The sequence below is a fragment of the Lissotriton vulgaris genome, chromosome 9 (assembly GCF_964263255.1).
Source record: "Lissotriton vulgaris chromosome 9, aLisVul1.2, whole genome shotgun sequence".
In the NCBI taxonomy this organism is placed as follows: domain Eukaryota; kingdom Metazoa; phylum Chordata; class Amphibia; order Caudata; family Salamandridae; genus Lissotriton; species Lissotriton vulgaris.
The window spans coordinates 1,240,802,943-1,240,828,996 of record NC_141697.1 but is presented as its reverse complement, the minus strand read 5'-3'; the positions used below and the strand labels follow the sequence as shown (position 1 = coordinate 1,240,828,996).

At 48.5% G+C, this 26,054-nt stretch overlaps 1 protein-coding gene across 1 annotated transcript in view; it reads right to left on the bottom strand.

Annotated features, from left to right (window-relative positions):
• Positions 1 to 26,054, bottom strand: part of STAB1 (stabilin 1) — a 756,575-nt gene that overhangs the window by 465,491 nt on the left and 265,030 nt on the right. Inside the window, exons 17-18 of the mRNA XM_086939405.1 lie at positions 14,708 to 14,761; positions 13,544 to 13,624 (exon numbers count right to left, since the gene is read on the bottom strand). Coding sequence (XP_086795531.1) covers positions 13,544 to 13,624; positions 14,708 to 14,761 — 135 coding nt within the window. The remainder of the gene's footprint in view (positions 1 to 13,543; positions 13,625 to 14,707; positions 14,762 to 26,054) is intronic.

Below are 26,054 nucleotides of genomic sequence, written 5' to 3'. Positions count from 1 at the left end.
TCTCAGCTCTCACTCATGGCAGGATAAATGTCAAACATCTGGGAAGGGCTAGAAACTCACCTCTAACTGCCTTCAGGGAAAGGTTGCCTTGACAGGAAGAGCTGCTTTAGACACTTCTTTATCTTTTGTCAGCCATTTGTCTATCTAAGTGAGGTTCTGGTGTTCTATTAGTTTGACATTCATTTTGATTGTTGTAGAATTTAACTGGTGTCAATTATTGTGTTGTCATTGATATTTACGGGTTACACTGCTTCCTTTGATGTCATCAAATATGCTGATTAGCTCTTGCTTCCAATTTGTTTTTAACTTGAGTTCTTGGCATCCTGCGTAATGCGTCCCTCATCCTAGGGGTCTCTCTAGACCCCATTCTTGCTCTCTTCTCTCCGGACAGATTGTACCATTACTGCGAATCACTTTAGGAGATTTCTTATAATTGAACTAATGACCAGAGCAGACTGCGACGGATGCAATGGACGCAGGGCGTGGAGCAGTAGAGTTTGCTCTTAAAAACACGTTTTCACTGAGTGTGGACAACTTCCTGGCCTGGGGGTCTCGACATGGGGTGGTCCTCCCGGTCAGTGGGGGGGGGGGGGGGGGGGGGGGGGAGGGGGAGGGATAAAGCCACTTCCATGTGGATCTGGGGAGTGCTCCCACTTTCAGAAGCTCCCCCAGAAGAAGTGTCATTTTGCTTAAAAAGTCAAACTCAGTGCTAGAAGCATTACAATGTTGATGATGGAATGAAACTCCAAGGGGGTCTGTTCATGTGATGTAGAAGCAAAGGTAAATCTGGGATAGTTACACACCCTTGATGCATTCTTATCGAGTCATCGCACCAACTCTACGAGCACGAAATTAACACTGAAGGATTTGTTTGTCTTTCTGTTCCATTTATTACAGTGACTGGTCCTATCAGTAACCAGTCACTATATTGCATTATACAATTGATCAAATATTGTGCTGTTAAATTTTTATAAGGTGTACTCAATATAATATCGATGTAAGGTTTTAATCAATTACTCATCATTTACAAAACAGACGTTGAGAGGATCATATGAAAGACACAATTCAGCTGACTAGGCAAACACCACAATCAACTTACAATACAGCAGTGAGTATAGTCAGCACAGAAATCTACTCAACCAGACTAAAACAGTTGTTTTCAATCAATATTCCTTCGGCAACTGAGCGGATTCTAGTTGATCTATCAAAGAATACTAGTAGCTGATACATTTTGGTGTCCACAGTTACTGCAGCTTGCGAGTTGCGCTTGGCACCATTGTGTGTTGATGATGAAAGCGGAGACACGGTAATGTAGAAGATATACATGGAAGGTGGCTTGAAAACCCATAGGACCAGAAAGAGGCAAGGAAAACCAAACAGAGAGAGGAGAAGCCAGGAGTAAAAGAAAGAAAGAAAAGCAAAGAAGGGAAGATACCATGTCAGGGAGCTAGAACTAGTCAAGATGCAAAGACCCGTGGGTTGTTATGATCTTGGAGAGGACCAGAAATAGAGGGAAGTCTGCGTGGAGGCCATCCAATCGAAAAATCTGTCTCATGGGTAATAGAGGGAAGGCTGCATGGAGGCTATGCAATCGATGAATCTATTACGTGGGTAATAGAGAGAAGGCTACATGGAGGCCATCGAGGAACCTATCACATGGGTAATAGAGAGAAGGCTACATGGAGGCCATCGAGGAACCTATCACGTGGTAATAGAGGGAAGGCTGCATGAGGAATTGATGAATCTAATACATGGGTAATAGAGAGAAGGCTGTGTGGAGGGCATCCAATCGAAGAATCTATCTCATGGGTAATAGAGGGAAGGCTGCATGTAGGCCATCCAATCGAAGAATCTAACACATGGGTAATAGAGAGAAGGCTACGTGGAGGGCATCCAATCAAAGAATCTATCTCATGGGTAATAGAGGGAAGGCTGCGTGGAGGGCATCCAATCGAAGAATCTATCTCATGGGTAATAGAGGGAAGGCTGCATGGAGGCCATCCAATCAAAGAATCTATCTCATGGGTAATAGAGGGAAGGCTGCGTGGAGGGCATCCAATCGAAGAATCTATCTCATGGGTAATAGAGGGAAGGCTGCATGGAGGCCATCCAATCAAAGAATCTATCTCATGGATAATAGAGGGAAGGCTGCGTGGAGGCCATCCAATCGAAGAATCTGTCTCATGGGTAATAGAGGGAAGGCTGCATGGAGGCCATTGATTAATCTATCACTTGGGTAATAGAGAAAAGGCTACATGGAGGCCATCGAGGAATCTATCTCATCCATCTATACTACTATTATAAAGCAAGAACTGGGAACCTTTGAAGCAGGTAAACTCGGCAACCACAACGCCAATCCAAACACCCAATACATCATTGGAATTGTCAGGGTCTACTGAGTGACATAGGCTATATACCTTAAAAAAATATAAGTTCTTTAAAATATATGTTAAAAAAAAAGTAGTCCTTTGGAAGTAGCGCCAGCCGTGTGTGCTAACGACGTGCGTGCTGACATCATCATGAGCACGGGGATTAGCGTCAGACAGGAGCAGTGAACTTTGGCAGACTGGAGCAGGCTGAGGTAGGTCAAGCGCCGGGAACTTTGGCGGACTGGAAACATGGCGACACGGAGGATTAGAGCCTTGCATGCATAAAACAAAATATTCGGGGTTAGCAATTAACTCCCAAAATGCTATGTGCAAAAGCGGCTGTGGACTTTAGCCATTTCGCAATAGCCCGCTGGGAGACTCCACGTGTCGAAATGCCTCTGCACAAAGCTTTAAAATTATCGTGCGCAGGTCGGTTTCAGTTTGTCATCTTCTAGAGTAGGTTGGCAGCACAATCGGAAATAAGGAAAGTTGTAATGTGCTGCCAGACTGACCGAAGAAACCGGAAGTCGTACACTGACTTAACCTCCAATAAATGACATGCTCTCGCTATCGGCAACACTCATCACTACACCACTGCCCTGCTAGAAAGAAGCCTTGCCCCTAAAACAGAGACAGCGAGGGGTATGCTTCAGTTCTGGGCCGTATCAAAATGGATTTTCGCGGCGCAGCACCGACGTCTGTTTTATCAGCCTGCCGTTTGTAATCAGAATTCATTCAACCCGATATTTCTTCATGTTAGTGCTTTATTTTCAAACAGTACTAACAGCTCAGCCACAGAACGAGGGAAACCTTGCTCATTGCTTCCGAACTGCACAATCTGAAAATAGGCCACTAACTCAAAGTAATAGCAGACTAAATGAATTCACTTAATGCCCAGCAGACGCATGAGACAGGAGCTCCTATGTGCAGCAGCACCTGCGCAGCATTAGGGAAGGGGCTGCCCTGAGCTGAAGGTTAAAAACATGCTGTAAAGTGCTCCAGCAGGTAAAATGCGGAGCAGCTTGACGAGGCTGGGTGAGGAGGGTGCAGCAGCACCTGTGCAGCATTAGGGAAGGGGCTGCCGCTGAGCTGAAGGTTACACATTGCAGTACAGGTCTACAATAGCTAAAACGAGGAGCAGCATGACGAGACTGGGTGAGGGGGCGGATAACGGAACCAAGCCAGTGATGACAGATCCCTGGGACACACGGCGCGCCCAGGGCTCGGTCGCCTTTGGTACACATTATCATCCGCCTCTGAAGCCGGTGAGCTGCGACCTTTGTCCGATAATCCACGCGGCGCATGACCGGCAGACATTAGGTGCACAGAGGAATTCGAAGGACCCCTGCCTGCCTTGAAGTGAGTCTCCACAAACAGCGGTAGTTGCGCTATTAGCGGGAGCTTCGTTGCCGAAGTAAGCAAGCATCATTCCCAAAGCGGGCCTTTTACCAAGCACACGACCTCCGTTTCACTGAGCAGAGTAATCAGTAATATAACAGAGCTGTGACTCCAACCTGCACTTGATGGAGAAACTTTATTCACAACATTCCTGGATGATCTGCGCTTAAAACTACTACGCGACTTTAAGTTATACATTCACATAAGAGTTTTCAAATAAATAACTGTCACAAAGATCTCTGCTGTGACCGGAATGTCCCCTGCGCGTTGCACTAGCATGCATCCATGCCCGAGCACCCACTTGTGTCGATACTTCCTCCTGCCCTGATATCATGCTAATCTAGCAAAGAAGCATCAATCAACCTATCCCCGATAATGCAAGATCTCGGACCGTTCGGCGACATGGAAAGTGCAGCAAGTGTGCACTTATCCCTGAACTGGATTTAGTAAGTAAAGTGGTGGTAACACTATACCAGGTTTTGTCATCTGCGAGAGGGTGGCCTACAGACTGCACCTGTTGAAAGTTATGATAGTACAGGCACACAGTGTATGCGCTGCAGTTGGGCAGTACATGCATGATAAAACCGTGTGAGTATGAGAACTGAAGCCAATGGGGTCCATTATGGATGCCCCTGTTATGGGCTGGCACAAAATGGATGATCAGGACAGCTTCAGCAGACAGTGCAAGTGTACTTCATGCATGCTTATGGCTGAAGAGTGGAGATCCAGACACTCAGTGGAGTAGCAAAGGTATCATGGGCCCTAGGTCAGACAAGGAAAATGGTCCCTTCGACTGCTGTTAGTATAGTAAAGCACAGCAATTGTCATGTATAATGGGCCCCAGTGCATTTCCAAATGCTGCACCAATAGTGGCTACGCCCCTGCCCAGACACTGCAGAAATAAGGCTGGAGTCACAGCTACCTTTAGAAATTCCATTTACACTTTATTAGAGAGGGGGTGCGGGTTAGTTCTTCAGGAGTGCAGCCTTTGGCTTATAGAGGTGAAGGATGGAACTGCAGTACCTGTTATGCAGGGTGCAAAAGTTTCTAGGTCAGCTTTTTTCTTTTGTCTAGCCCAGATTACTGCTTCCAAAAGCTGATGACAACCGGACGCCGAAACCTTACACTTCATTGTGCCTGTGTTATAGATGTTTTTGCTTGGAGACAGATCAGTGCTATCTGCTACAAGAAAAGAGGAGAGTTTGCTGTGCCTTTACTAGAAAGAATCCATGTCAATGCCACAGAAATCTGTCTTTCTTAGTAAAAATGCATGTTATATATATATCTATCTATACTACTATTATAAAGTAAGAACTGGGAACCTTTGAGGCGGGTAAACTCGGGAACCACAGCACCAATGCAAACACCCAATTCATCATTGTAATTCTCAGGGTCTGCAGATGGACATAAGCTGTATAAAATAAAAATAAAATACGTTAATTAATAAATTTAAGATAAAAAAAAATAGTCCCTTGGAAGTAGCACCGGCCGCACCCTGCGTGCTGACATCAGGAGCGCAGGGAGGAGCGGTGTACACGAGCACAAGGAGGAGCGACGGACATCAGCGCGGGGAGGAGCAGCGGACAGGCCGGGAGGAGCGGTGAGGAGAAGCGAAGGACAGGCAGTGAGGAGCAGCGGACAGGCGGTGAGGAGCAGCGGACAGGCGGTGAGGAGCAGCGGACAGGCGGTGAGGAGCGGCGGACAGAAGCGGTGAGGAGCGGCAGACAGGAGCGATGAGGAGCGGCGGACAGGAACAGTGAGGAGCGGCGGAGGACAGGCGGTGAGGAGCAGAGGACAGGCGGTGAGGAGCAGCGGACAGGCGGTGAGGACCGACGGACAGGCGGGGAGGAGCGGTGAGAAGCAGCGGACAGGCAGGGAGGAGCGGCGGCAGAGGTAGGTGAAGCAGCCGCAGTTGCGCTCACGGGGCGAGCGGGGTCCCTGAAGCCTGATTTCTCCCGAACAAGGTCGGGACGGGCTGCTAGTACTAATATAATAAAGAGAGAGCCCAAACCTTTGAGGCAGGTAATCTCAGGAACCACAGCCCCAATCACAACACCCAATACAGCGTTGGAAAGGGCAGTTGCAGCAGAAGGACATAGGCTATGCAGACGCCCACCATATACATTTAAAAGGTAAAAGAACCGTGCCAGCAAAGTAGTCACTTGTGGGCGTGTCCGTGTTGTGCTGTGGGCGTGTGCTGGGGGTGTGACAAACGCTGGGGACGTGTGGTACGTTCCGCCCGTCATGCCATGTCTCATATCGTGTGCTAATCGCACCCTGCTACCTTAAAATACCCCTGCACCCCATAATCATAGCCCACCCTTACTCCTTAAAATACCCCAACACCCTTAAACACTAACCCATCTTAACCCTATAAATATACCCTGTACCCCAAAACCCAAACCTATCCCTAAACCCTAAAAATACCCCTGTACCCCAAAACCCAAACCTAGACCTGAACCCTATAAATACCCCTGTACCTCAAAACCCAAACCTACCCCCTGAACCCTAAAAATACCCCTGTACCCCAAAACCCAAACCTAACCCTGAACCCTAAAAATACCACTGTACCCCAACACCAAAACCTACCCCTGAACCCTTAAAATACCCCTGTACCCCAAAAGCCAAACCTACCCATGAACCCTTAAAATACCCCTGTACCCCAAAACCTAAACCTAGTCCTGAACCCTAAACATAACCCTGTACCCAGAAACCCAAACCTACCCCTGAACCCTAAAACACCCCTGTACCCCAAAACCCAAACTTAGCCCGGAACCCTAAAAATACCCCTGTACCCCAAAACCCAAACCTAGCCCTGAACCCTTAAAATACCCCTGAACCCCAAAACCCACCCCTGAACCCTGAAAATACCCCTATACCCCAAAACCCAAACCTAGCCCTGAACCATAAAAATACCCCTGTACCCCAAAACCCATAACTATCCCTAAACCCTAAAACTACCCCTGTACCCCATAACCCAAAACTATATCTGAACCCTTAAAATACCCAAACACCTCAAAACATACACCTCAGTACCCCAAAACATATACCCCTATATCCATACTTACCTTATCCAAACATTAAAAAAACATTCTTTTACCATTCATACATTTACAACGAATTTCGTTGTAAATGTATGCGTGGTAAAAGCATATAAAATGTAATGCCATGCGTCATAATGGCATTGCGGAGTCATGGGGCCCGATTCACAGAACGAACTTAAGACAAAATCCTAAACTTACTACTTTTGGTATTCACAGAAGTTAGGATTTTGTCTTAAGTCTGTCTTAAGACAGACTTAAGACAGACTTAAGTTAGGAGTTTGTCTTAAGACTGTCTTAAGTCTGTCTTAAGACAAACTTAAGACAAAATCCTAACTTCTGTGAATACCAAAAGTAGTAAGTTTAGGATTTTGTCTTAAGTTCGTTCTGTGAATCGGGCCCATGGTACTTTCGTAATGAAAGTATTCAGAGTGATGGTATGCGGAAAGAAAGTTGCGGAATAACGGGTGTTTACCCTCCCCCAGTAAGTACATTGGTGGCACGGCGGCCCACATCTCTAGCAACATACTCATATTTTTTCACCACCCATTTGAAAAATGCACATGTCTCTCTCATTGATGGCCAGCACCGACATACACTTTTAGACACACCTCCCACCACAAGTCCTAGAATTGCGAACTTTAGAGCTGGGGAGCTACGTTTGAATCTCGGAATCAGATCAACATCCTGTGATTCCAGGCAAATCGCTTTGTCTCCCCGTGCCTACCACAAATGAATGTGTTCTTCTGTAATGTAAATTGTGCTCATGCCATGTTGTCGAGTTTGCGCTATATATTATTGCAAGGAAAAATAAAGTAGGGAAACTCGAGTTCACACACTACTGAACGTGCACTCTTAAGTGCATCAGCAGTGCACTGTGAATTGGAGCGTTTCACTGGCCTGTCACAGATAAGAAATGCTATCAATTTTGCTATCAAAACGAAATCCTACAAAACAATATACTACTGGCCGGCAGCAATTCATACCTGGACAACGTCGGGGCGGGCTGCTAGTGGGTAATATAGAGAAGGCTGCATGGAGTCCATCGAGAAACCTATCACGTGGTAATAGAGGGAAGGCTGCATGGAGGCATTGATGAATCTATCAAATGGGTAATAGAGAGAAGGCTGCGTGGAGGCCATTCAATCGAAGAATCTATCTCATGGATAATAGAGGGAAGGCTGCATGGAGGCATTGATGAATCTATCACATGGGTAATAGAGAGAAGGCTGCGTGGAGGCCATCCAATCGAAGAATCTGTCTCATGGGTAATAGAGAGAAGGCTGTGTGGAGGCCATCCAATCGAAGAATCTATCTCATGGGTAATAGAGAGAAGGCTGTGTGGAAGCCATCCAATCGATGAATCTATCTTATGGGTAATAGAGAGAAGGTACGTGGAGGCCATCAATGAATCTATCTCATGGGTAATAGAGAGAAGGCTCTATGGAGGCCATCCAATCAATGAATCTATCCCATGGGTAATAGAGAGAAGGTACGTGGAGGCCATCAATGAATCTATCACGTGGGTAATAGATAGAAGGCTGAATGGAGGCCAGCCCATCGATGAATCTATCTTAATGGTAATAGAGAGAAGGCTGCGTGGAGGCCATCCAATCGATGAATCTATAACGTGGGTAATAGAGCGAAGGCTGCATGGAGGCCATCCCATCGATAATTCTATCTTATGGGTAATAGAGGGAAGGCTGCATGGAGGCCATCAATGAATCTCTCTCATGGGTAATAGAGAGTAGGCTGCGTAGACACATCCCGAACTGATTAGCACTGTAACCGATGACCGCAGGTTACCGTCCACAGTCGTACCTGACTGTTCCTACGGAATGACCCGTTCTCCATTGCATTACTTCTAGACGTCGACCCTCCATAGTCAGCACCGATAACTCTACCTTACACGAATACTTCCTACGCCATTGACAGCCCTGATGATTCACAGGCTTCGTCCTGCTTGATGAAACACGTGTCGGCTGGCGTTTATATATTCAACAAAAAAAGAACCACATAAAGTTTATATCTGTGGAATCACCAAACCAACGGCTTCATCTCTGTTTGTCCCTGAATACATTGATACCGAATTGTTTATCTGATGAGTGCACAGTATTTGTTTGTATGTTTTATAATGTTCAGGCATCTCAGGCCTGAGTATTAGTTAGAGGTTACAGGGTTTCCTCTATACTGTCAGCACCGTTGTACTATAGTCTAACCAACTTCCATCACCTCACCTCACCCGCACTGTTTGAGCGCCCCGCACCTGTACATGCAAAACCCACAACAGAGCATACAATAGAGAGAAGGTACGTGGAGGCCATCAATGAATCTATCTCATGGGTAATAGAGAGAAGGCTGAATGGAGGCCAGCCCATCGATGAATCTATCTTATGGGTAATAGAGAGAAGGCTGCGTGAAGGCCATCCCATCGATGAATCTATCTCATGGGTAATAGAGAGAAGGCTGCGTGAAGGCCATCCAATCGATGAATCTATCTCATGGGTAATAGAGAGAAGACTGCATGTAGGCCATCCAATCGATGAATCTATCACGTGGGTAATAGAGAGAAGGCTGCATGAAGACCATCCCATCGATGAATCTATCTTATGGGTAATAGAGAGAAGGCTGCATGGAGGCCATCAATGAATCTATCTCATGGGTAACAGAGAGAAGGCTGCATGGAGGCCATCCAATTGAAGAATCTATCTCATGGTTAATAGAGGGAAAGCTGCATGGAGGCCATCCAATTGATGAATTTATCTCATGGGTAATAGAGGGAAGGCTGCGTGGAGGCCATCGATTAATCTATCACGTGGTTTATAGAGGGAAGGCTGCATGCAGGTCATCAATGAATCTATATCTTGGGTAATAGAGGGAAGGCTGAGTGGAGGCTATCGATTAATCTATCTCTTGGGTAATAGAAAGAGGAGAAGGCTGCATGGAGGGCATCCCATCGATGAATCTATCTCATGAGTAATAGAGCGAAGGTTGCTTGGAGGCCATCCAATCAAATAATCTATTGTGCGGGTAATAGAGGGAAGGCTACGTGGAGGCCATCGAGATATCTACTAGTGGTTAACACATCTTGGAGGACATACTGTTCGAAGCCTGTAGGGGATTTTGTGTGATGTTAATGCAGGGTATGTGTATAACCAAAGGGCATATCGTATGGCACAAGATATCATTGACCGATTTCCAATCTAGCAAGAGCTGTTAGATGTAAATGTCACCTTTAAAACACATTAAAAACAAATGAGAGCTGCTGGTTCTCCCTAGAGCAGGACATTCCTAAAGTCTAAAAAATGCTGACAAAATAAACACATAGGCCCTTCATTTTGAGTGGTCCATAAAACCCCCACTTATTGTCTCCTGGATTTACTGTTACTGAAGTTTCTAGAACTTCAGAGGGGGCAAGTAATAGGGATATGAGATTTTGGGGAATAACATGCAGATATCAGACTGTACCAATTTCTGCAACTTTTTGCCAGTAATCTATCTGGAGACTTTGACTTTTTGAAGAAGGCAAACTCTTCATGCAGAATACCACCTGCCTCCAGGGTACCTGGTCAACTCAGTGTTCCGATTGGTCTGGTAATTCCACATTGTGGGCTTTGTAGGAGATTAATTTCTCACATCCCATATTTTCGCAGAAAGCTGTAGAACAAGCCTTGCTTAAACATTTGACATATATTGAACGCCAACAGGTAAAACAAATGCATTCATTTGTGTCCCCAGAGCTATTACTACAACTGGTTTCAATAACTTGTAATCTGATTACTTTCCCTTATTAGGATTACAGCAAAGCTTGGATTCCTTCACAAGTGATCCAGGCATGGGGGAGTGATGCACAAGCTGTTGCGTTTACATCTTCTCCAAAGCTCATGGCATTCCTGCTCTAAGCCCGGGAAGGGGAGTCCCTACTGAAGTCTGCTGCCAGTGGAAGCAATCGTGTTTCCACCGGTAGGGCACACTATTGGCAAGGAGATACGGGCACCAGGATTTCTTATTGAGAAGCCTCACTTCCTTCTGGGTCTCAGTCACTTCAAGATGGCGGCCAGAGCCATGAACTTCCTTGGAGCTGTGTTCTACTTTGTGTGAGAGGGTGATACACATGTAGATACTGCTCTTAGGGGAGGTGCTGCAATGCAGAGATGCACCTAGCCAAACCAGAGACAGCTCTGCCGAGGGGCTGGGCTCTGAGGCGGGTTACGATAAATGCTTTCCATCGACCACATGTGGCCTGAACACAACAAGAGGTTCTACCACGGCCCACTAGTCTGTCGGAGCATTCTTGAACTTCTACTGTGTACATTTGGGGTTTATAAGATTGGGGCAATTCTGATGGATGGTGCATGTCTGAGCAGCCTCCGGGATTCAATCAGATTACATCCTGGACAAGCAACAGAAGTGCGACCCGTTGGGTGCTGCAGCAAACCCAGTTAGTTAAACTAAAGGTGTCTCATGGTAGAGAAGCGTTTCTTGGGATGCCTCATAACCATGAAAAGATGGCTGAGAATGAGATGGCCAATGAGGGAGGGGGGTGACCACTTGTTACAAAGTTAAATGTACATTGTACAATAAGTAGATCCAGGCTCGATGTTGGCCCCCGATTACAGCAATAAATCTTTCAATCTCGCCAACTTGTTTAAAGTTGCCGCCTCACACAAACTGCTGAAAGATTTCCAGGCATACCAGCCACGCAATGTTTCACACTGAGGCTCGGTCTAGCTGAAATACCGACGGCCTTGATAGTACATCAGCAAGTTTAAAACAAATAGGGCACACAAAGTCCAACCCTCGAAACATACCTTTAAAAAGGATGTCCTCAGTAGGCTGTCAGATGTAACATGACACCGGTGGGACATCAAAAGCATTGCTAGTCTTCTTAAAGCTTTTTTCACAGTTAATTTGCAATCATATTTGTAGTTCCATGTTTCAAGTTCCAAATGTAGTTCCTGCACACATAGTTCTTTCTCCCTCGTCGCCATTGTTACAAAGTTAAATGTACATTGTAAAATAAGTAGATCCAATAATCGTAGGTATACTTAAGTTGGTTTATTAGTCATAGTTGGTAGAAAGGAAGGCCCCACCGGGAGCAGCATCCAGCTGCTCAGCCCCACTCACTCAAACTGACCACACATTCAAACAATGCATACACGAACCTTCGAAGGACATCACACACACAGGCTGAGCAGCAGAGAAGGAGAAGACCAGAATATAACACCACTGTTATCTGATTGACCATCTTGCGATGTCTTTAGAGGACGGTCCCCAGATTTCTGGCAGAGGTTAAAGGCTGTGGTATGGAGCCCAGCTCCCTGGGCCACAAAGCATTGAACCAGTGCAAACAGGACCCCATCCGAGCTGGCATACATCCAGCGGCAGGGCAGGTATCGGGTCATAACGGAGGGGTTTACTTATATCCCCCCTTGAGATCGTGGGATTTGCTGAGAAGGCACTCCATTCTTTGTGAAGGGGTAATAACAGGAACATGAATGAGATGTTCCCATGAGCGCAATGACGCACTTACACCTTAATAGAGGTATCATAGGAATATAGGGTGTCGTTAACCTGCACGTTCCTGACGAAGGGCACCAGGATACATAAGCGACCTATTTCCCAGCGCGAAACATGTTGACCAATTTTCACATTCACAACACACACGGGCACTGAGAGCAGCAAAGTAATACCCTGACCTCAACGATATTTGTTATTAGAGGTGCTCCATCTCCCCTGTATGATTCTTTTACTCTTACCTCCCGGAACCACGAATAAAAATTGACCTCGGGGTACCGTTGGGGTAATTTTAACACACTTGCACTAGCCCTTTTTAGGCCCACATGCACAACTGCAGTGTCTCCTAAAAGATCTCTGACAAAAAGCCCTCTCGCAGGGTCCGTGGAGGACAGCAGCGCCACCCCCACGAGGAGCAACGCCCGATGATGAAGCATGACACTCGCAAGAGTGTGTGAGGGCACTAGTTTCTAAAGGAGGAATTCCCCCACCTTCATCAATTGGGAACCACATATAGAGGCCATCTTCATTTTTATTCTCTTCTACGTAACCAAGTTGGTTATGGCTCTTTGTTTAGGAACAGTTACCAATCAGTGATTACATGTATAGGATGGCCCCCAGATTTCTGGCAGAGGTAAAAGTGTGCGGTATGGAGCCCAGCTCCCTGGGCCTCAAGCATCTGACCAGTGTAAACAAGAACCCCTCCGCCTTATAGCCAGCGAGTTTCAGGCCATCGGTGCTCATTCGCCTGGGGACTTCAAATATACAGAGAATGAAACTGGACCGGGTCACTCTGATGTTTTCTGCTATGGCAGTGATCTGCAGATGAGAGGACATCAACATCTAAAAATCTGATAATACCACAAGTGTGGCCAGAAGAGAGGGACTGAGAGAAGGAACTTACCACACGACACAGGAGATATTGGAGTTGTTAGATCCAGAAGGTGAGTGAGAAATTGATAGGGAGAGAAGTGAGAATGAAGAGATTGAAGCCACAGAAGGGATTCAGACAGATACCAAAGTTGTAAAGGCGTTGGATTAGAGTGCCACGTGACACCATGTCCTGAAGAGTGGCCACTAACATTAGTGCTTCATTGGCAAGTCATCAATAAGGTGAAATGTGACAGATCAGATGGCCAGTTACTGTTCTGGATAAGTAATCTGTAATCAATAAACCATCCCTTACTCATGGTCTCATACCGTGCGCGCAACACTTACATCTCTGGAGACATTGAGCGTCACCTGCTCGTTGGCCATTGTAGCAATCCCTGGCATTGTCAAGAGTTTGTCCAAAGTGACCTGGGGACAAAAAACAGAAAATCACTTTAATATTGGTAAAAACATTAAATCTTTATTTAAAAGAATCCATTGCTGTATGAATAAAGTCGCAATTTGTGGGAGCGAGTTGTGGTGGAACGTCTACAACTTTTCCATTCATCTCCCACAAGATCTGAGTTAGCTTCTGATCTTGTAGGTTTCCTGAGCTGGTCTGTAAATAACAGGGGACAGAGAAGTGCCCCTTCCCCCTCAAGAGCTTCCAGGTCATGATATTGGGGTCCCAAAACTGTATCTCACGGACAGAAGGGGTATCCCCGGTACAGTTCCTGCCATTGTGCTCGGGGACAAATGAAGTCCACAGGCATTGGGTGGAGTTAATAGAGATTAATTGTTTGGCTAAAAAGGAAGGTGCAGGGAGTGCAGAGCTCTGTGAGGCAGATTGGGGTTAACAACATAGTTCAACAATTGAAACTGTATGAACCCAGGCGGCTATAGGAGGAACATACAATCGCCTCAGCTGGAGGTAGGAAATGCACACCCGACATGCAGACTCCACGGCTGGAGGTAGGACATGCACATATGACATGCAGACTGGGCGGCTGGAGGTATCACAGGCAGACTCGACTTGCAGACTCTGCAGCTACAGGAGGAACATGCAACTGCCTCAGCTGGCGGTAGGAAATGCAGACCCGACATGCACACTCCGCGGCTGGAGGTAGGACATGCACACCCGACATGCAGACTCTGCAGCTATAGGAGGAACATGCAATCGCCTCAGATGGAGGTAGGACATGCAGACCTGACATGCAGGAGGTAGGACATGCAGACCCAACATGCAGACATCACACCTAGAGGTAGGACATGGAGATACAACATGCAGACTCCTCAGCTGGAGTTGAAACATACAAGCGAACGAGCTAGACACAGGACATGCAAACTCTGTGACTGGAGGTGAGACATACTGGCTCCTCAGCTGGAGGTAGGACATGCAGACCCAACATGAAGATGCCACACCTAGAGGTAGGACATGGAGATACAACATGCAGACTCCTCAGCTGGAGGTAGGACATGCAGACTTCTTACAGGTCGAGCAGTGTCTCTTACCGCAGCTGTAGAGAAGATGTGGTTCTTTACCAGCTCCTGGAGTTTGTTTTTAGCCTGAGGAGGAAACAAAGCATTAAACGTGTTTATCTTTACATACATTTCCTTCCACACAACACTCAAATAACCATCACTCAACGTACTTATCTCACCCCTGTGGCACAACTGTCATAAAGTAACCATCACACACCACAGATCTGCCCCAGCCACACACCTATACTAAACTAACCCTCACACACCACACAGATCAGCCCCAGCCATACACCTATACTAAACTAAACCTCACACACCACACAGATCAGCCCCAGCCAGAAGGGGATTATCAAATGAGAAGGTGATTATCAACCGAGAAGGTGATTATCAACCGAGAAGGTGATTGTTAACCAAGAAGGTGATTATCAACCTAGAAGGTGATTATCAACTGAGAAGGTGATTATCAACCAAGAAGGTGATTATCAACCTAGAAGGTGATTATCAACCTAGAAGGTGATTATCAACCGAGAAGGTGATTACCAACCTAGAAGGTGATTACCAGCCGAGAAGGTGATTATCAACCGAGAAGGTGATTATCAACCTAGAAGGTGATTATCAACTGAGAAAGTGATTATCAACCGAGAAGGTGAGTATCAACCGAGAAGGTGATTATCAACCGAGAAGGTGATTATCAACCGAGAAGGTGATTATCAACCGAGAAGGTGATCATCAACCTAGAAGGTGATTATCAACCGAGAAGGTGATTATCAACCAAGAAGGTGATTATCACCCGAGAAGGAGCTCACCAACCTAGAAGGTGATTATCAACCGAGAAGGTGATTATCAACCGAGAAGGTGATTATCAACATAGAAGGTGATTATCAACTGAGAAGGAGCTCACCAACCAGAAGGTGTATATCAACGAGAAGCCACAAACTGCAGGAGTTCAGTTCATAAAACAAGACATACAATCCATCTTCTGGAAAAACAAAATATTGCTTGCCATCACCATCATCACCTGCAGGTCTCAACTTTGTTACCACCTGGCCATGCATGCACTCCTTTTCTGGCCCAATCCTTCCTTTTTCTCTAATCTTGGGAACTACAGACCACGGTCTGCATCCCTCCAGACTTAACGTCCTTAATAAGCACCTGTTAGAAATGGGATCCCTGGCTGGCCAGGGCTTGCGCCAAAGTCAGTCAGATACCACCACTCCTAAGTCAGGGCAAGGGAGTTACACACCAAGATAACCCCTGCTCACCCTCTAGGTAACGTGGCGCGAGCAGCAAGGCTAAACTCGGAGGCAATGTGAGTTAAGTATTTGCACACGCACCCCAGCAACAACACCTAAGGCCCACCACAAAGGAAACTCCACACAAGGTTATATATAAAAAATAGCCTTTGTATTACACCAAAACACATTAGATAAAAACACACACTTTACAATGTGCCAACAGGCACAGGCAGAATTTACAGGGGATATGTACAGGACAGGGCCACATGGACCACTGTCAGGAATAGGCACTTTTAGAACTTAGCACTGGGTAGAACATAGAATATAAATCACTGTAGCACAAAATAGAACATAAAGCACACAACCAGTAACTACTGGTAAAGGTTAAGTACCACCTATGCAATCCTAACCGCCTTAGGAACAGGTCACGCAGGGAACCTGGGCTTCGCTAGCAACACCTGTACTAGCAAGAGAACAACCACCTAAGTATCACAATACCTGTAGGGGTAGAGGCATATTACACATGATGCATCATAATACATTCAGAGGTGTAGGGAAGGAAAACACATGATGCAGAACCTACATTCAGCTGTGTAAGGAACAAGGCACATGATGCATCTACAACACATTCAGAGGTGTAAGAAACAAGGCACATGATGCATCTACAATACATTCAGAGGTGCAGCACAGGAGAACACATGATGCATAAACACACATTCAGAGGTGTAAGGAACAAGGCACATGATGCATCTACAACACATGCAGAGGTGCAGCAAAGAACACTTTGCATAAATCACATTAACACAGAACTTACATCAAAAGTCCAGGGTCCAGGTTGCGCCACTGCGCCAAGACCTAAACGTGGCAGCTGCCCACAAAGTGCTGGGCAGCTGTTGTAGAGAATGGGGCCAACGTGGGAGCCTCTGTGGCTCGAGAACAAAGATGCTGGGGCTGAGCCTCTTAGGGCTCGAGAAACAAAGGGCGCCTTGAGCCTCTCGTGGGCTCTTTAACCAGGTGCGGCGCTGGGAGCCTCCGGGGCTCGAAGACAGAAATGCCCCTGAGCCTCTCGGGCTCTCAATAACGAAGAACTGCCCCCTCGAGTCTCGACCGGCTCTTAAACGAATATGCCACTACGAGCCTCTCCTGGGCTCTTAAAACCAATGTGGCGCTCAAGAGCCTCTCTGGGCTCATGAATAAACAGGGGGGGGGGGGGGGTTGGTGGAGTCCCTCTCGGGGGACTCAAGATCAGGGGAGGCCCCAAGCCTCTGAGCACCCAGGGGCCTGCGCTGGAGGGGACGGGCGGGCACCGGCAGTGTGCCCCGACGCCCCTCCTCTCCTTTCCTGCAGTCACCGGGTCTGTGGACGCGCCGGTCTCTTCTCGCTCTCCGGGACTCTCCCTCACTCCTGGGGGTGCCGGGGGGGGGAGACGCCAGTTTCTCGGGGGGGGAAGCAGGGGCGCGGAGTAGGCTCCCGCCGCTCCATGCCTCGTCGTGCATCGGGGGGCCGGACTCCCAAACTCCTAGGGCTCGCAGCCAATCACGGAGCGGCCCGGGGAATCGTCACAAGGGGTCCCGGGCATGGGCGGTGACCTCGGGGGCATGACGAGGGGTAGGCTTCCTCGAGAATTTGAAAAATAAGCAATAAAGCGAGGTAGGCACTCGCTGGGGGTCCCAGAGAACTTCACGAGCTGGGCAAATGCCCGGTGGGCACCGGCTTGACAAACAAAGTGCTCTCAGCGCTGCAGCAGAAATGAAGCGCTCCCAAGCGCTTGAGGGCAAGAACCAGCGTTCCCAAGCACTAGGTAGGAGGAGTAGCGCTCCCAAGCGCTGGGGGTCAAAGGAAAGCGCTAGGCACGCAGAAAACAGCAAAGTCCTTCAGGGGTCCAGGACCTCACTAGTCCAGGGGCTGGGCAGGGCCCAGGGAGGGTAAGCCTTCCCCTGGGCCCCAGCAGCAGCATGGCCCTGGCAGATTCAAGTGTCAGAACAATAACCTTTTAGAAAAGGTCACAACCTCTTTTTATACAGGAAATTCCTTTGTCTAAAGGTGCACGGAGGGGGAAGAACCAGTCGCAGCTGGTTTGGGAGCACTCTTGATGTGCTCAGCCCCTCACTCTATTCACTGGCAGGTCTAGGGTCGTTAGACGCACCACAGGAGGCGGAGCCAGCATTGTGTGGGGAAAGCCCAGCCCTATTCAGGAACCAGGTGCAGCCCTCCCTCACATCACACATGCTAATCTCAACACTCACCACCGGGCAGACCCATCATGACTCATGGAGCCTGGCACACCAGCCAGCTCCAGCCAATCACACGCCAGGCATATTTTACACTAATATGCCAACTCCTAGAAGTGGCACTTCTATACAAGACATAATCATGCCACATACATCGTTGCGAAGCATTCAATCACACAAGTACGCACATACCAGACTCGATCCTGTACACCCCACGCATCAGGAACTACCAGGGACACATACATTCCCCATGCATTCCTATGGGAGGGCAGGCCAACCTCACTCCACACACTCAGGGTGCGCACGCACTTTCCACTGGGACACAGTGAAAGTGCGCAGGAACTAAGACATCACTATAATTATTTATTAACACCAGGCAAAAAGTTCAGGGGTGAACCTGCCAGAAGGGCCAAATCCAACAGCACCCATATGTGATTGACATTCCTCTCCAAGCTAATGACATCTCAGTCGCTATACAGGTTCCGCACATGCGGCAAGCATTGGCGCACACAATTCATACACCAGTAAATATTCCTCCCTCAAACGTTATCATTCTAGTACAGCACTAAGCACATGAGTCACCGCATGCACTGAGTTATCCGGCAGGGCTCAGGAATAATCCAACAACTAACACAGAAGGAGAAGAAAACATTCTATTCATCTTCCAGACTACCAGTCATTTTGGATTCCGGTAGTAGCAAGCTACTCACCACAACGCTTCAATGCGTAGTTAGGGGTGGTAAGGGCTAAGTGATGAACAGGGCCACAGAATTAAAAATACACAGAAACAGTCATGTCCATGCATAGAATGAAGGAATGATGCACATTTATAGAGTGCACTGCAACTCAACAAGGGTGTCTCAGCGCTAATAGTCTTGGGCTAACAGACCAGACATCCACATCTCACCCTGGAAATAACACATTTTAAGAAGTTTCTTAAAAACCGCCAGATGGCCATCGATCGGAGAGATGAGGGAAGACGGTTCCAAGCTTGAGCTCTCAAGGGCTTGAAAGATCTTCCCACAGACGGGCTAGGCGTATTCTGGGGACACAGGCCAGGCCCATGGAGGATGACCTCAGAGTTCTGGCTGGCAAGTAGTGGCTAGCTCTTGTCTTGAGGTCCATAAAGGGCTTTAAATAACAGTACCAGGGCCTTAAATTTGACCCTTTTGCTTATAGGGACTCGACGCTTGCCAGCTGAGTGGTCGCTCCCTTGAGCAGCGGTATCGTTGCTTAGCGCTTCCTTCCTCAATCTGTGTCTTCTGCATTGCCTGCTGTGCGCCCTATTTTCCGCTGTTATTATTTCATTGTTAATGTGTTTTGCATTGCCTGCTGTGCGCTCTATTTTCCGCTGTTATTATTTCACTGCTAATGTAATTTGCATTGCCTGCTGTGCGCTCCATTTTCCGCTGTGATTTTTCACTGTTGGTGTATTTTACATTGCTTGGTCTGCGCTCTGTTCACTGCATTGCTTATTTCACTGTCTACCAGCGCGACTTGCCGACCTGTAAAGCGCATTCCCCCAAGCGCCCTCCATTTTGTTGTTGTTGTGCTTCTACCCAGCCCGCCCCGCCTCCCAGCTAAGACGCCCTCCCACAGACTACTTCAGCGCTCCGTTACCTGGAAGCGCTGTGACTCACTCGACGCTTGCCAGCTGAGTGGTCGCTCCCTTGAGCAGCGGTATCGTTGCTTAGCGCTTCCTTCCTCAATCTGTGTCTTCTGCATTGCCTGCTGTGCGCCCTATTTTCCGCTGTTATTATTTCATTGTTAATGTGTTTTGCATTGCCTGCTGTGCGCTCTATTTTCCGCTGTTATTATTTCACTGCTAATGTAATTTGCATTGCCTGCTGTGCGCTCCATTTTCCGCTGTGATTTTTCACTGTTGGTGTATTTTACATTGCTTGGTCTGCGCTCTGTTCACTGCATTGCTTATTTCACTGTCTACCAGCGCGACTTGCCGACCTGTAAAGCGCATTCCCCCAAGCGCCCTCCATTTTGTTGTTGTTGTGCTTCTACCCAGCCCGCCCCGCCTCCCAGCTAAGACGCCCTCCCACAGACTACTTCAGCGCTCCGTTACCTGGAAGCGCTGTGACTCACTCGACGCTTGCCAGCTGAGTGGTCGCTCCCTTGAGCAGCGGTATCGTTGCTTAGCGCTTCCTTCCTCAATCTGTGTCTTCTGCATTGCCTGCTGTGCGCCCTATTTTCCGCTGTTATTATTTCATTGTTAATGTGTTTTGCATTGCCTGCTGTGCGCTCTATTTTCCGCTGTTATTATTTCACTGCTAATGTAATTTGCATTGCCTGCTGTGCGCTCCATTTTCCGCTGTGATTTTTCACTGTTGGTGTATTTTACATTGCTTGGTCTGCGCTCTGTTCACTGCATTGCTTATTTCACTGTCTACCAGCGCGACTTGCCGACCTGTAAAGCGCATTCCCCCAAGCGCCCTCCATTTTGTTGTTGTTGTGCTTCTACCCAGCCCGCCCCGCCTCCCAGCTAAGACGCCCTCGCCCCTCCCCTTCCACTATCCATATATGACAGTAGTTCCCGCGCGCAGCGTTCACGCGCAGCGACCGCGCCCAACTCGCGCCGAAGGTGCGCCAAAGGTAAGCCCGTCTACGCCCGTCCGCGCCTGGACCGCGCCCAGCGCCAGACCCCCTGCCCCTCGCGCTACCCAGCCCGCCCGCGTCACCTATGATGCCGCCACCCTCCTAGCCCTTAACCCCGGTCGCGCCCCCACCTGCGTCCAAGCCGCTCCTGGACGCACCCATGGACCATTCTCATGCTACTCTTGCAAATTCAGCGGCACCAACAACATCTCCGCTACGACCACAACACAGATCCCCGACCCCAACCACCTAGAATGCATCCTTCTCAACACCCGCTCGGTCCACAGACACGCCATTGACCTATGGAACCTACTAGACACCATTTCTCCGGACGTCGCCTTCCTAACGGAAACATGGATGAACGCTTCCTCCGCCCCTGACATCGCCATCGCTATCCCTGATGACTATAAGATCACACACAAGGACCGCACCGACCATACAGGAGGTGGAATCGCTATCGTCCATAAGAAATCAATCCGCATTTCAACCAGTTCTGACGCCAACCTCGCCAACTCCGAACACCTTCACTTCCAGATCCACATCGACCCCAAGACCACACTTAGAGGCACCCTCCTCTACAGACCACCAGGACCACGCGCAAAATTCAGTGAAGACATCACGGACTTCATCACTCCACACGCGCTCCCCTCCAAAGAATACATCCTTCTGGGAGACCTCAACTTTCACCTTGAAAATATCAACGACCGCAACACCGCCACCCTCTTGGACAACCTCGCCAACCTCGGACTTAAACAACTGGTCACTTCCCCCACCCACATCGCAGGCCACACCCTCGACCCCATCTTCACCTCCAGCAACCATGTCTCCTTCAGCCACACTACGGATCTCCTCTGGACTGACCACAGCTGCGTTCACTTCACCTACAACATGCCGAAACCCATCATCCACCTACAACCAACTCTACAAAGAAACTGGAACAAAATCACCACAGAGCAGATCTCCACATCGCTCCTTCAAACCTCCCCAGCCCTCTCCTCTAACACCAACGAAGCCGCCTCCAACCTCACCCTTTGGTTATCCAACACCGCAGACAACTTAGCACCACTGAAAAAACGTCAACACAAACTTGGCAACAAGAAGGCCTCATGGTTCAACGACGACCTCAAGAAGTCCAAAAAACTGTGCCGCTCCCTTGAAAATGCCTGGAAAAAGGACCCATCCACCAGCAAGAAGGACGCCTTCAAAAGCGCCATCCGCACTCACCACCAAATGATCCGAAAAGCCAAGAAAACAGCATTCAAAGATCGACTTGACAACAACGCCCACAACAGCAAGGAACTGTTCAACATCGTCAAGGAATTTTCCAACCCCTCGGCCAACTCTAACGACATCACCCCCTCCCAAACCCTCTGCGACTCCCTAGCCTCTTTTTTCCACAACAAGATTGCTGACATCCACAACAGCTTCGACAACCAACCTGGAAACCAACCCACCCTTCCATCAGCTGACCATCCTCCCCCCGTTAACACCCTTAACGCCTGGAACCCAATCTCCACTGAGGACACCATCCGCCTGATGAATTCCATCCACTCTGGATCCCCCACAGACCCATGCCCTCACCACATCCTCAACAAAGCTGATTCCGTCATAGCTCCGCACCTCCGAGACGTCATCAACTGCTCCTTCAACTCCGCCACCTTCCCGGAAAGCTGGAAACACGCTGAACTCACCGCCCTTCTGAAAAAACCCACAGCGGACCCCACCGAACTCAAAAATTACCGCCCCATCTCGCTTCTCCCATTCCCGGCCAAAGTCATCGAGAAAGCCGTCAACAACCAGCTCGCCGACTTCCTCGAAGCCAACAAATCACTTGACCCCTCACAATCTGGCTTCCGAGCTAAACACAGCACAGAAACCGCCCTCATCGCAGCAACAGACGACATTCGTACTCTACTGGACAATGGAGACACAGTCGCCCTCATCCTCCTCGACCTCTCTGCAGCATTCGACACAGTCTGCCACAGCACCCTTCTACAACGCCTCAATAACATCGGAATCCAAGGAAAAGCACTTGAATGGATCACCTCGTTCCTCACCGGAAGAACCCAGAGAGTCCGCCTTCCTCCATTCAAGTCCGAGGCCTCTGAAGTCATCTGCGGCGTGCCTCAAGGATCATCACTCAGTCCCACCCTCTTCAACGTATACATGAGCCCCCTCGCGGCCATCGCCCGCCAACACAACCTCAACATCATTTTTACGCGGACGACACTCAACTGATCCTTTCTCTCACCAAGGACCCCAGCACTGCCAAAACTAACCTACACGAAGGAATGAAAGAAGTCGCTGAATGGATGAAACAAAGCCGTCTGAAACTGAACTCAGATAAAACAGAAGTCCTCATCTTAGGCACATCCCCCTCTGCCTGGGACGACTCCTGGTGGCCGGAAGCCCTCGGAAAAGCACCCATTCCGACAGACCACGCACGGAACCTTGGCGTCATCCTGGACTCTTCACTCTCAATGAACAGACAAGTCAACGCCGTATCCTCTTCCTGCTTCAACATTCTTCGCATGCTCAGAAAAACATTTCGCTGGATCCCCTCCGAAACAAGGAAAACAGTCACCCACGCCTTGGTCACGAGCCGACTGGACTACGGAAACACCCTCTACGCAGGTACCACCGCTAAACTCCAGAAGAAACTCCAACGAATCCAAAACGCCTCAGCCAGGCTCATATTAGACATCCCACGCAACGAACACATCTCCGGTCACCTTAAAGACCTCCACTGGCTACCCGTCAATAAAAGGATCAGCTTCCGACTGCTTACCCACGCACACAAATCACTCTACGACATCGGACCAGATTGCCTCAACTCTCGACTGTCCTTCTACACCCCCCCCCGCCAACTACGCTCTTCCAGCCAAGCCTTCGCCACCGTACCTCGCATCAACAAGACCACCATGGGAGGCAGATCCTTCTCATACCTGGCTGCCAAAACATGGAACTCACTTCCCGCTTACCTCCGCCTCACCCAGAACCACCTAGCGTTCAGAAAGCAGCTTAAAACGTGGATATTTGACAAATAATCCTCCTAACCTTCCTAAGCGCCTTGAAACCCTCTGGGTATGTAGTGCGCTATACAAATTTTATGACTTGACTTGACTTGACTATAAGGCCTTTAGGTGCGGGCGCATGTGAGTCCTGGGCTTGAGCCTATGGACCACTCTGGCCGCATAATTTTGAACCACTAGGAGGCGCTGAAGGAGAGAACAGGGAAGACCCAAGTACAAGATGTTGGCATAGTCCAGTCTGGAAGCAACCAGAGCCTGGATCACGGTTTTCCTGGTGTCCAGAGAGAGAAGAGGAAGAAATTTCCTCAACATAGTTAGCAGGCCATAACATATACCCACTTCGGATTGGACTCAAGATCTCATTGAGAGAGTGCTGTCAATGTTGATATCAAGATTTTTTACTGTGGTTTGAGCTGAGAGAGGCAGACATCTCCCCAGGCCACCATTGTCTCCAGTTGTCCACGGACAGGTTACCAAAAAAGATGATTTCCGACTTTTCTGAATTACATTTCAGTTGGTTCCTGCTGAGCCAATTGCACACCATGGTGAGGCAAGATCTGACACAGACGTGCGGCCACTGCCATGATTTAAGATTTAAATTGGACGGTGTTCACTCCTGAGGGTCTGGAGTTGGGTTGGGTTCAGCTTCCTGCAGTTGATTCCCAGCTCTTTCTGCTGTGACCAGCAGACTGAGGTACCAGCCCCCCATGGATGAGCTTCAGACATTCATATGAGGATAGGGCAGTCTTAGTGAAGCTGATGATGAACTTCTGGCCACCAGATCCGGCCAAGGGATGTCCCTCTCTGGCCTGTAGAGGATGATTCGACGCCAAACTGCCAGGGTGCTTGAGTGACACATTTACCTGCAGTGAATCTAAACAGAACCAAGGCTGTACTGGACTCTAAACCAAACTCAACCCGGCAGAAATGTTCAAACCAGCCCCTGCAGGCAGCGACAAGTAGAAAGGTGGCCACAGCCTGGCTCATTTCTCGCAGGACAGCGCCTTGAAAGCAGCCCCCTAGTTCATGTCTGAGTGGCTACTGTGGCCGACAGAAATTGCAGACGCAGTCTCCAAGTATCCTTAAGTCCGGGCCCAGCTCTGGTACTCGAACACACAGGGCATTTTTTTTACGGCCACTAGAAATTTGTAGAGTTTGAGCCGCTATAAATTATTTTGCACCTGTTTTAGCAGTACTATAGACACAGACAGCACAGACTGCATTTGCTTGTATTGTGCTCTCCTTCCTACTGCTATAAGGAGGACAAACTCATGTCACTACACTTAAGCAGAAGTCATTGCTGGGGCAGCGCCATAGATTCGTGTGGGCCTGCCCATCTCATGGTGGATCCCCAGAGATCACCGTCCCCCACTTGTGCACACAGAAGGTGCACCAGGCTCAGCACTGAGGGGGACCAACCTCAGAAGGATGGACAGGAGGCAGAGCTGTCATTGCTTGGGCAGCGGCATAGATTCTTGTGGTACTGCCCGTCTCATGGTGGATCCCCAGAGGTCACCGTCCCCCACTTGTACACACAGGAGGGGCTCCAGGCTCAGCACTGAGGGGGTACAGCCTCAGAATGATGGGCAGGATGCAGAGCCCGCTGAGGTCAAGTCCCTTCTCTGATTAGCCAGTGGCTAACACTTTTGAAGCTTGTCTAATCACCCAGTATAGCAATTCTCTAGCTGCCGTGTGTACAGAGTATTCATCTGAAAAGAACCTAAAAATAGGGTAAGGTTATGGCATGTAGATAAGAAGCTGGGCGCCATGGGTGTACTCAAATGTTTTCTGCAATTATGGGGAGACAACGTTCACTATTTTGCGCATCACAAGCAGAATTGCCTTAGTGTATTCAAATAATATGTATTATCCATCTCTATTGTACCCATTTCACCAACTTTGAAAGGCAGAACGTTGCACCTACGACCTTCTGATCAGCCCCAGAGCACGGGACTCCTGTGGACCTGGCACTGTTACATTGAGACCTAGTATGAACCACGCCTGCGTGCTCTGAAGTCACCTGAGAACGCTGTTCGGACTGGCTTCAAGGTGTTGGCACCTACCTTCTGTTGAGAATGGGTACCCTGCATCTCACATTACCCTTCCCTATAGTTTAATACACATGCCTTGCTTCATTTCCCGCTGATAGTCTTTGCTCCCACCCTCAATCAAACCTCCTCTTCCACGGATTCTTTCCATGTCAGGCACTCACACACATCTAACCACTAACACTGTGCCACATGGAGATGTTCTCACTTCCAATATGGCCATC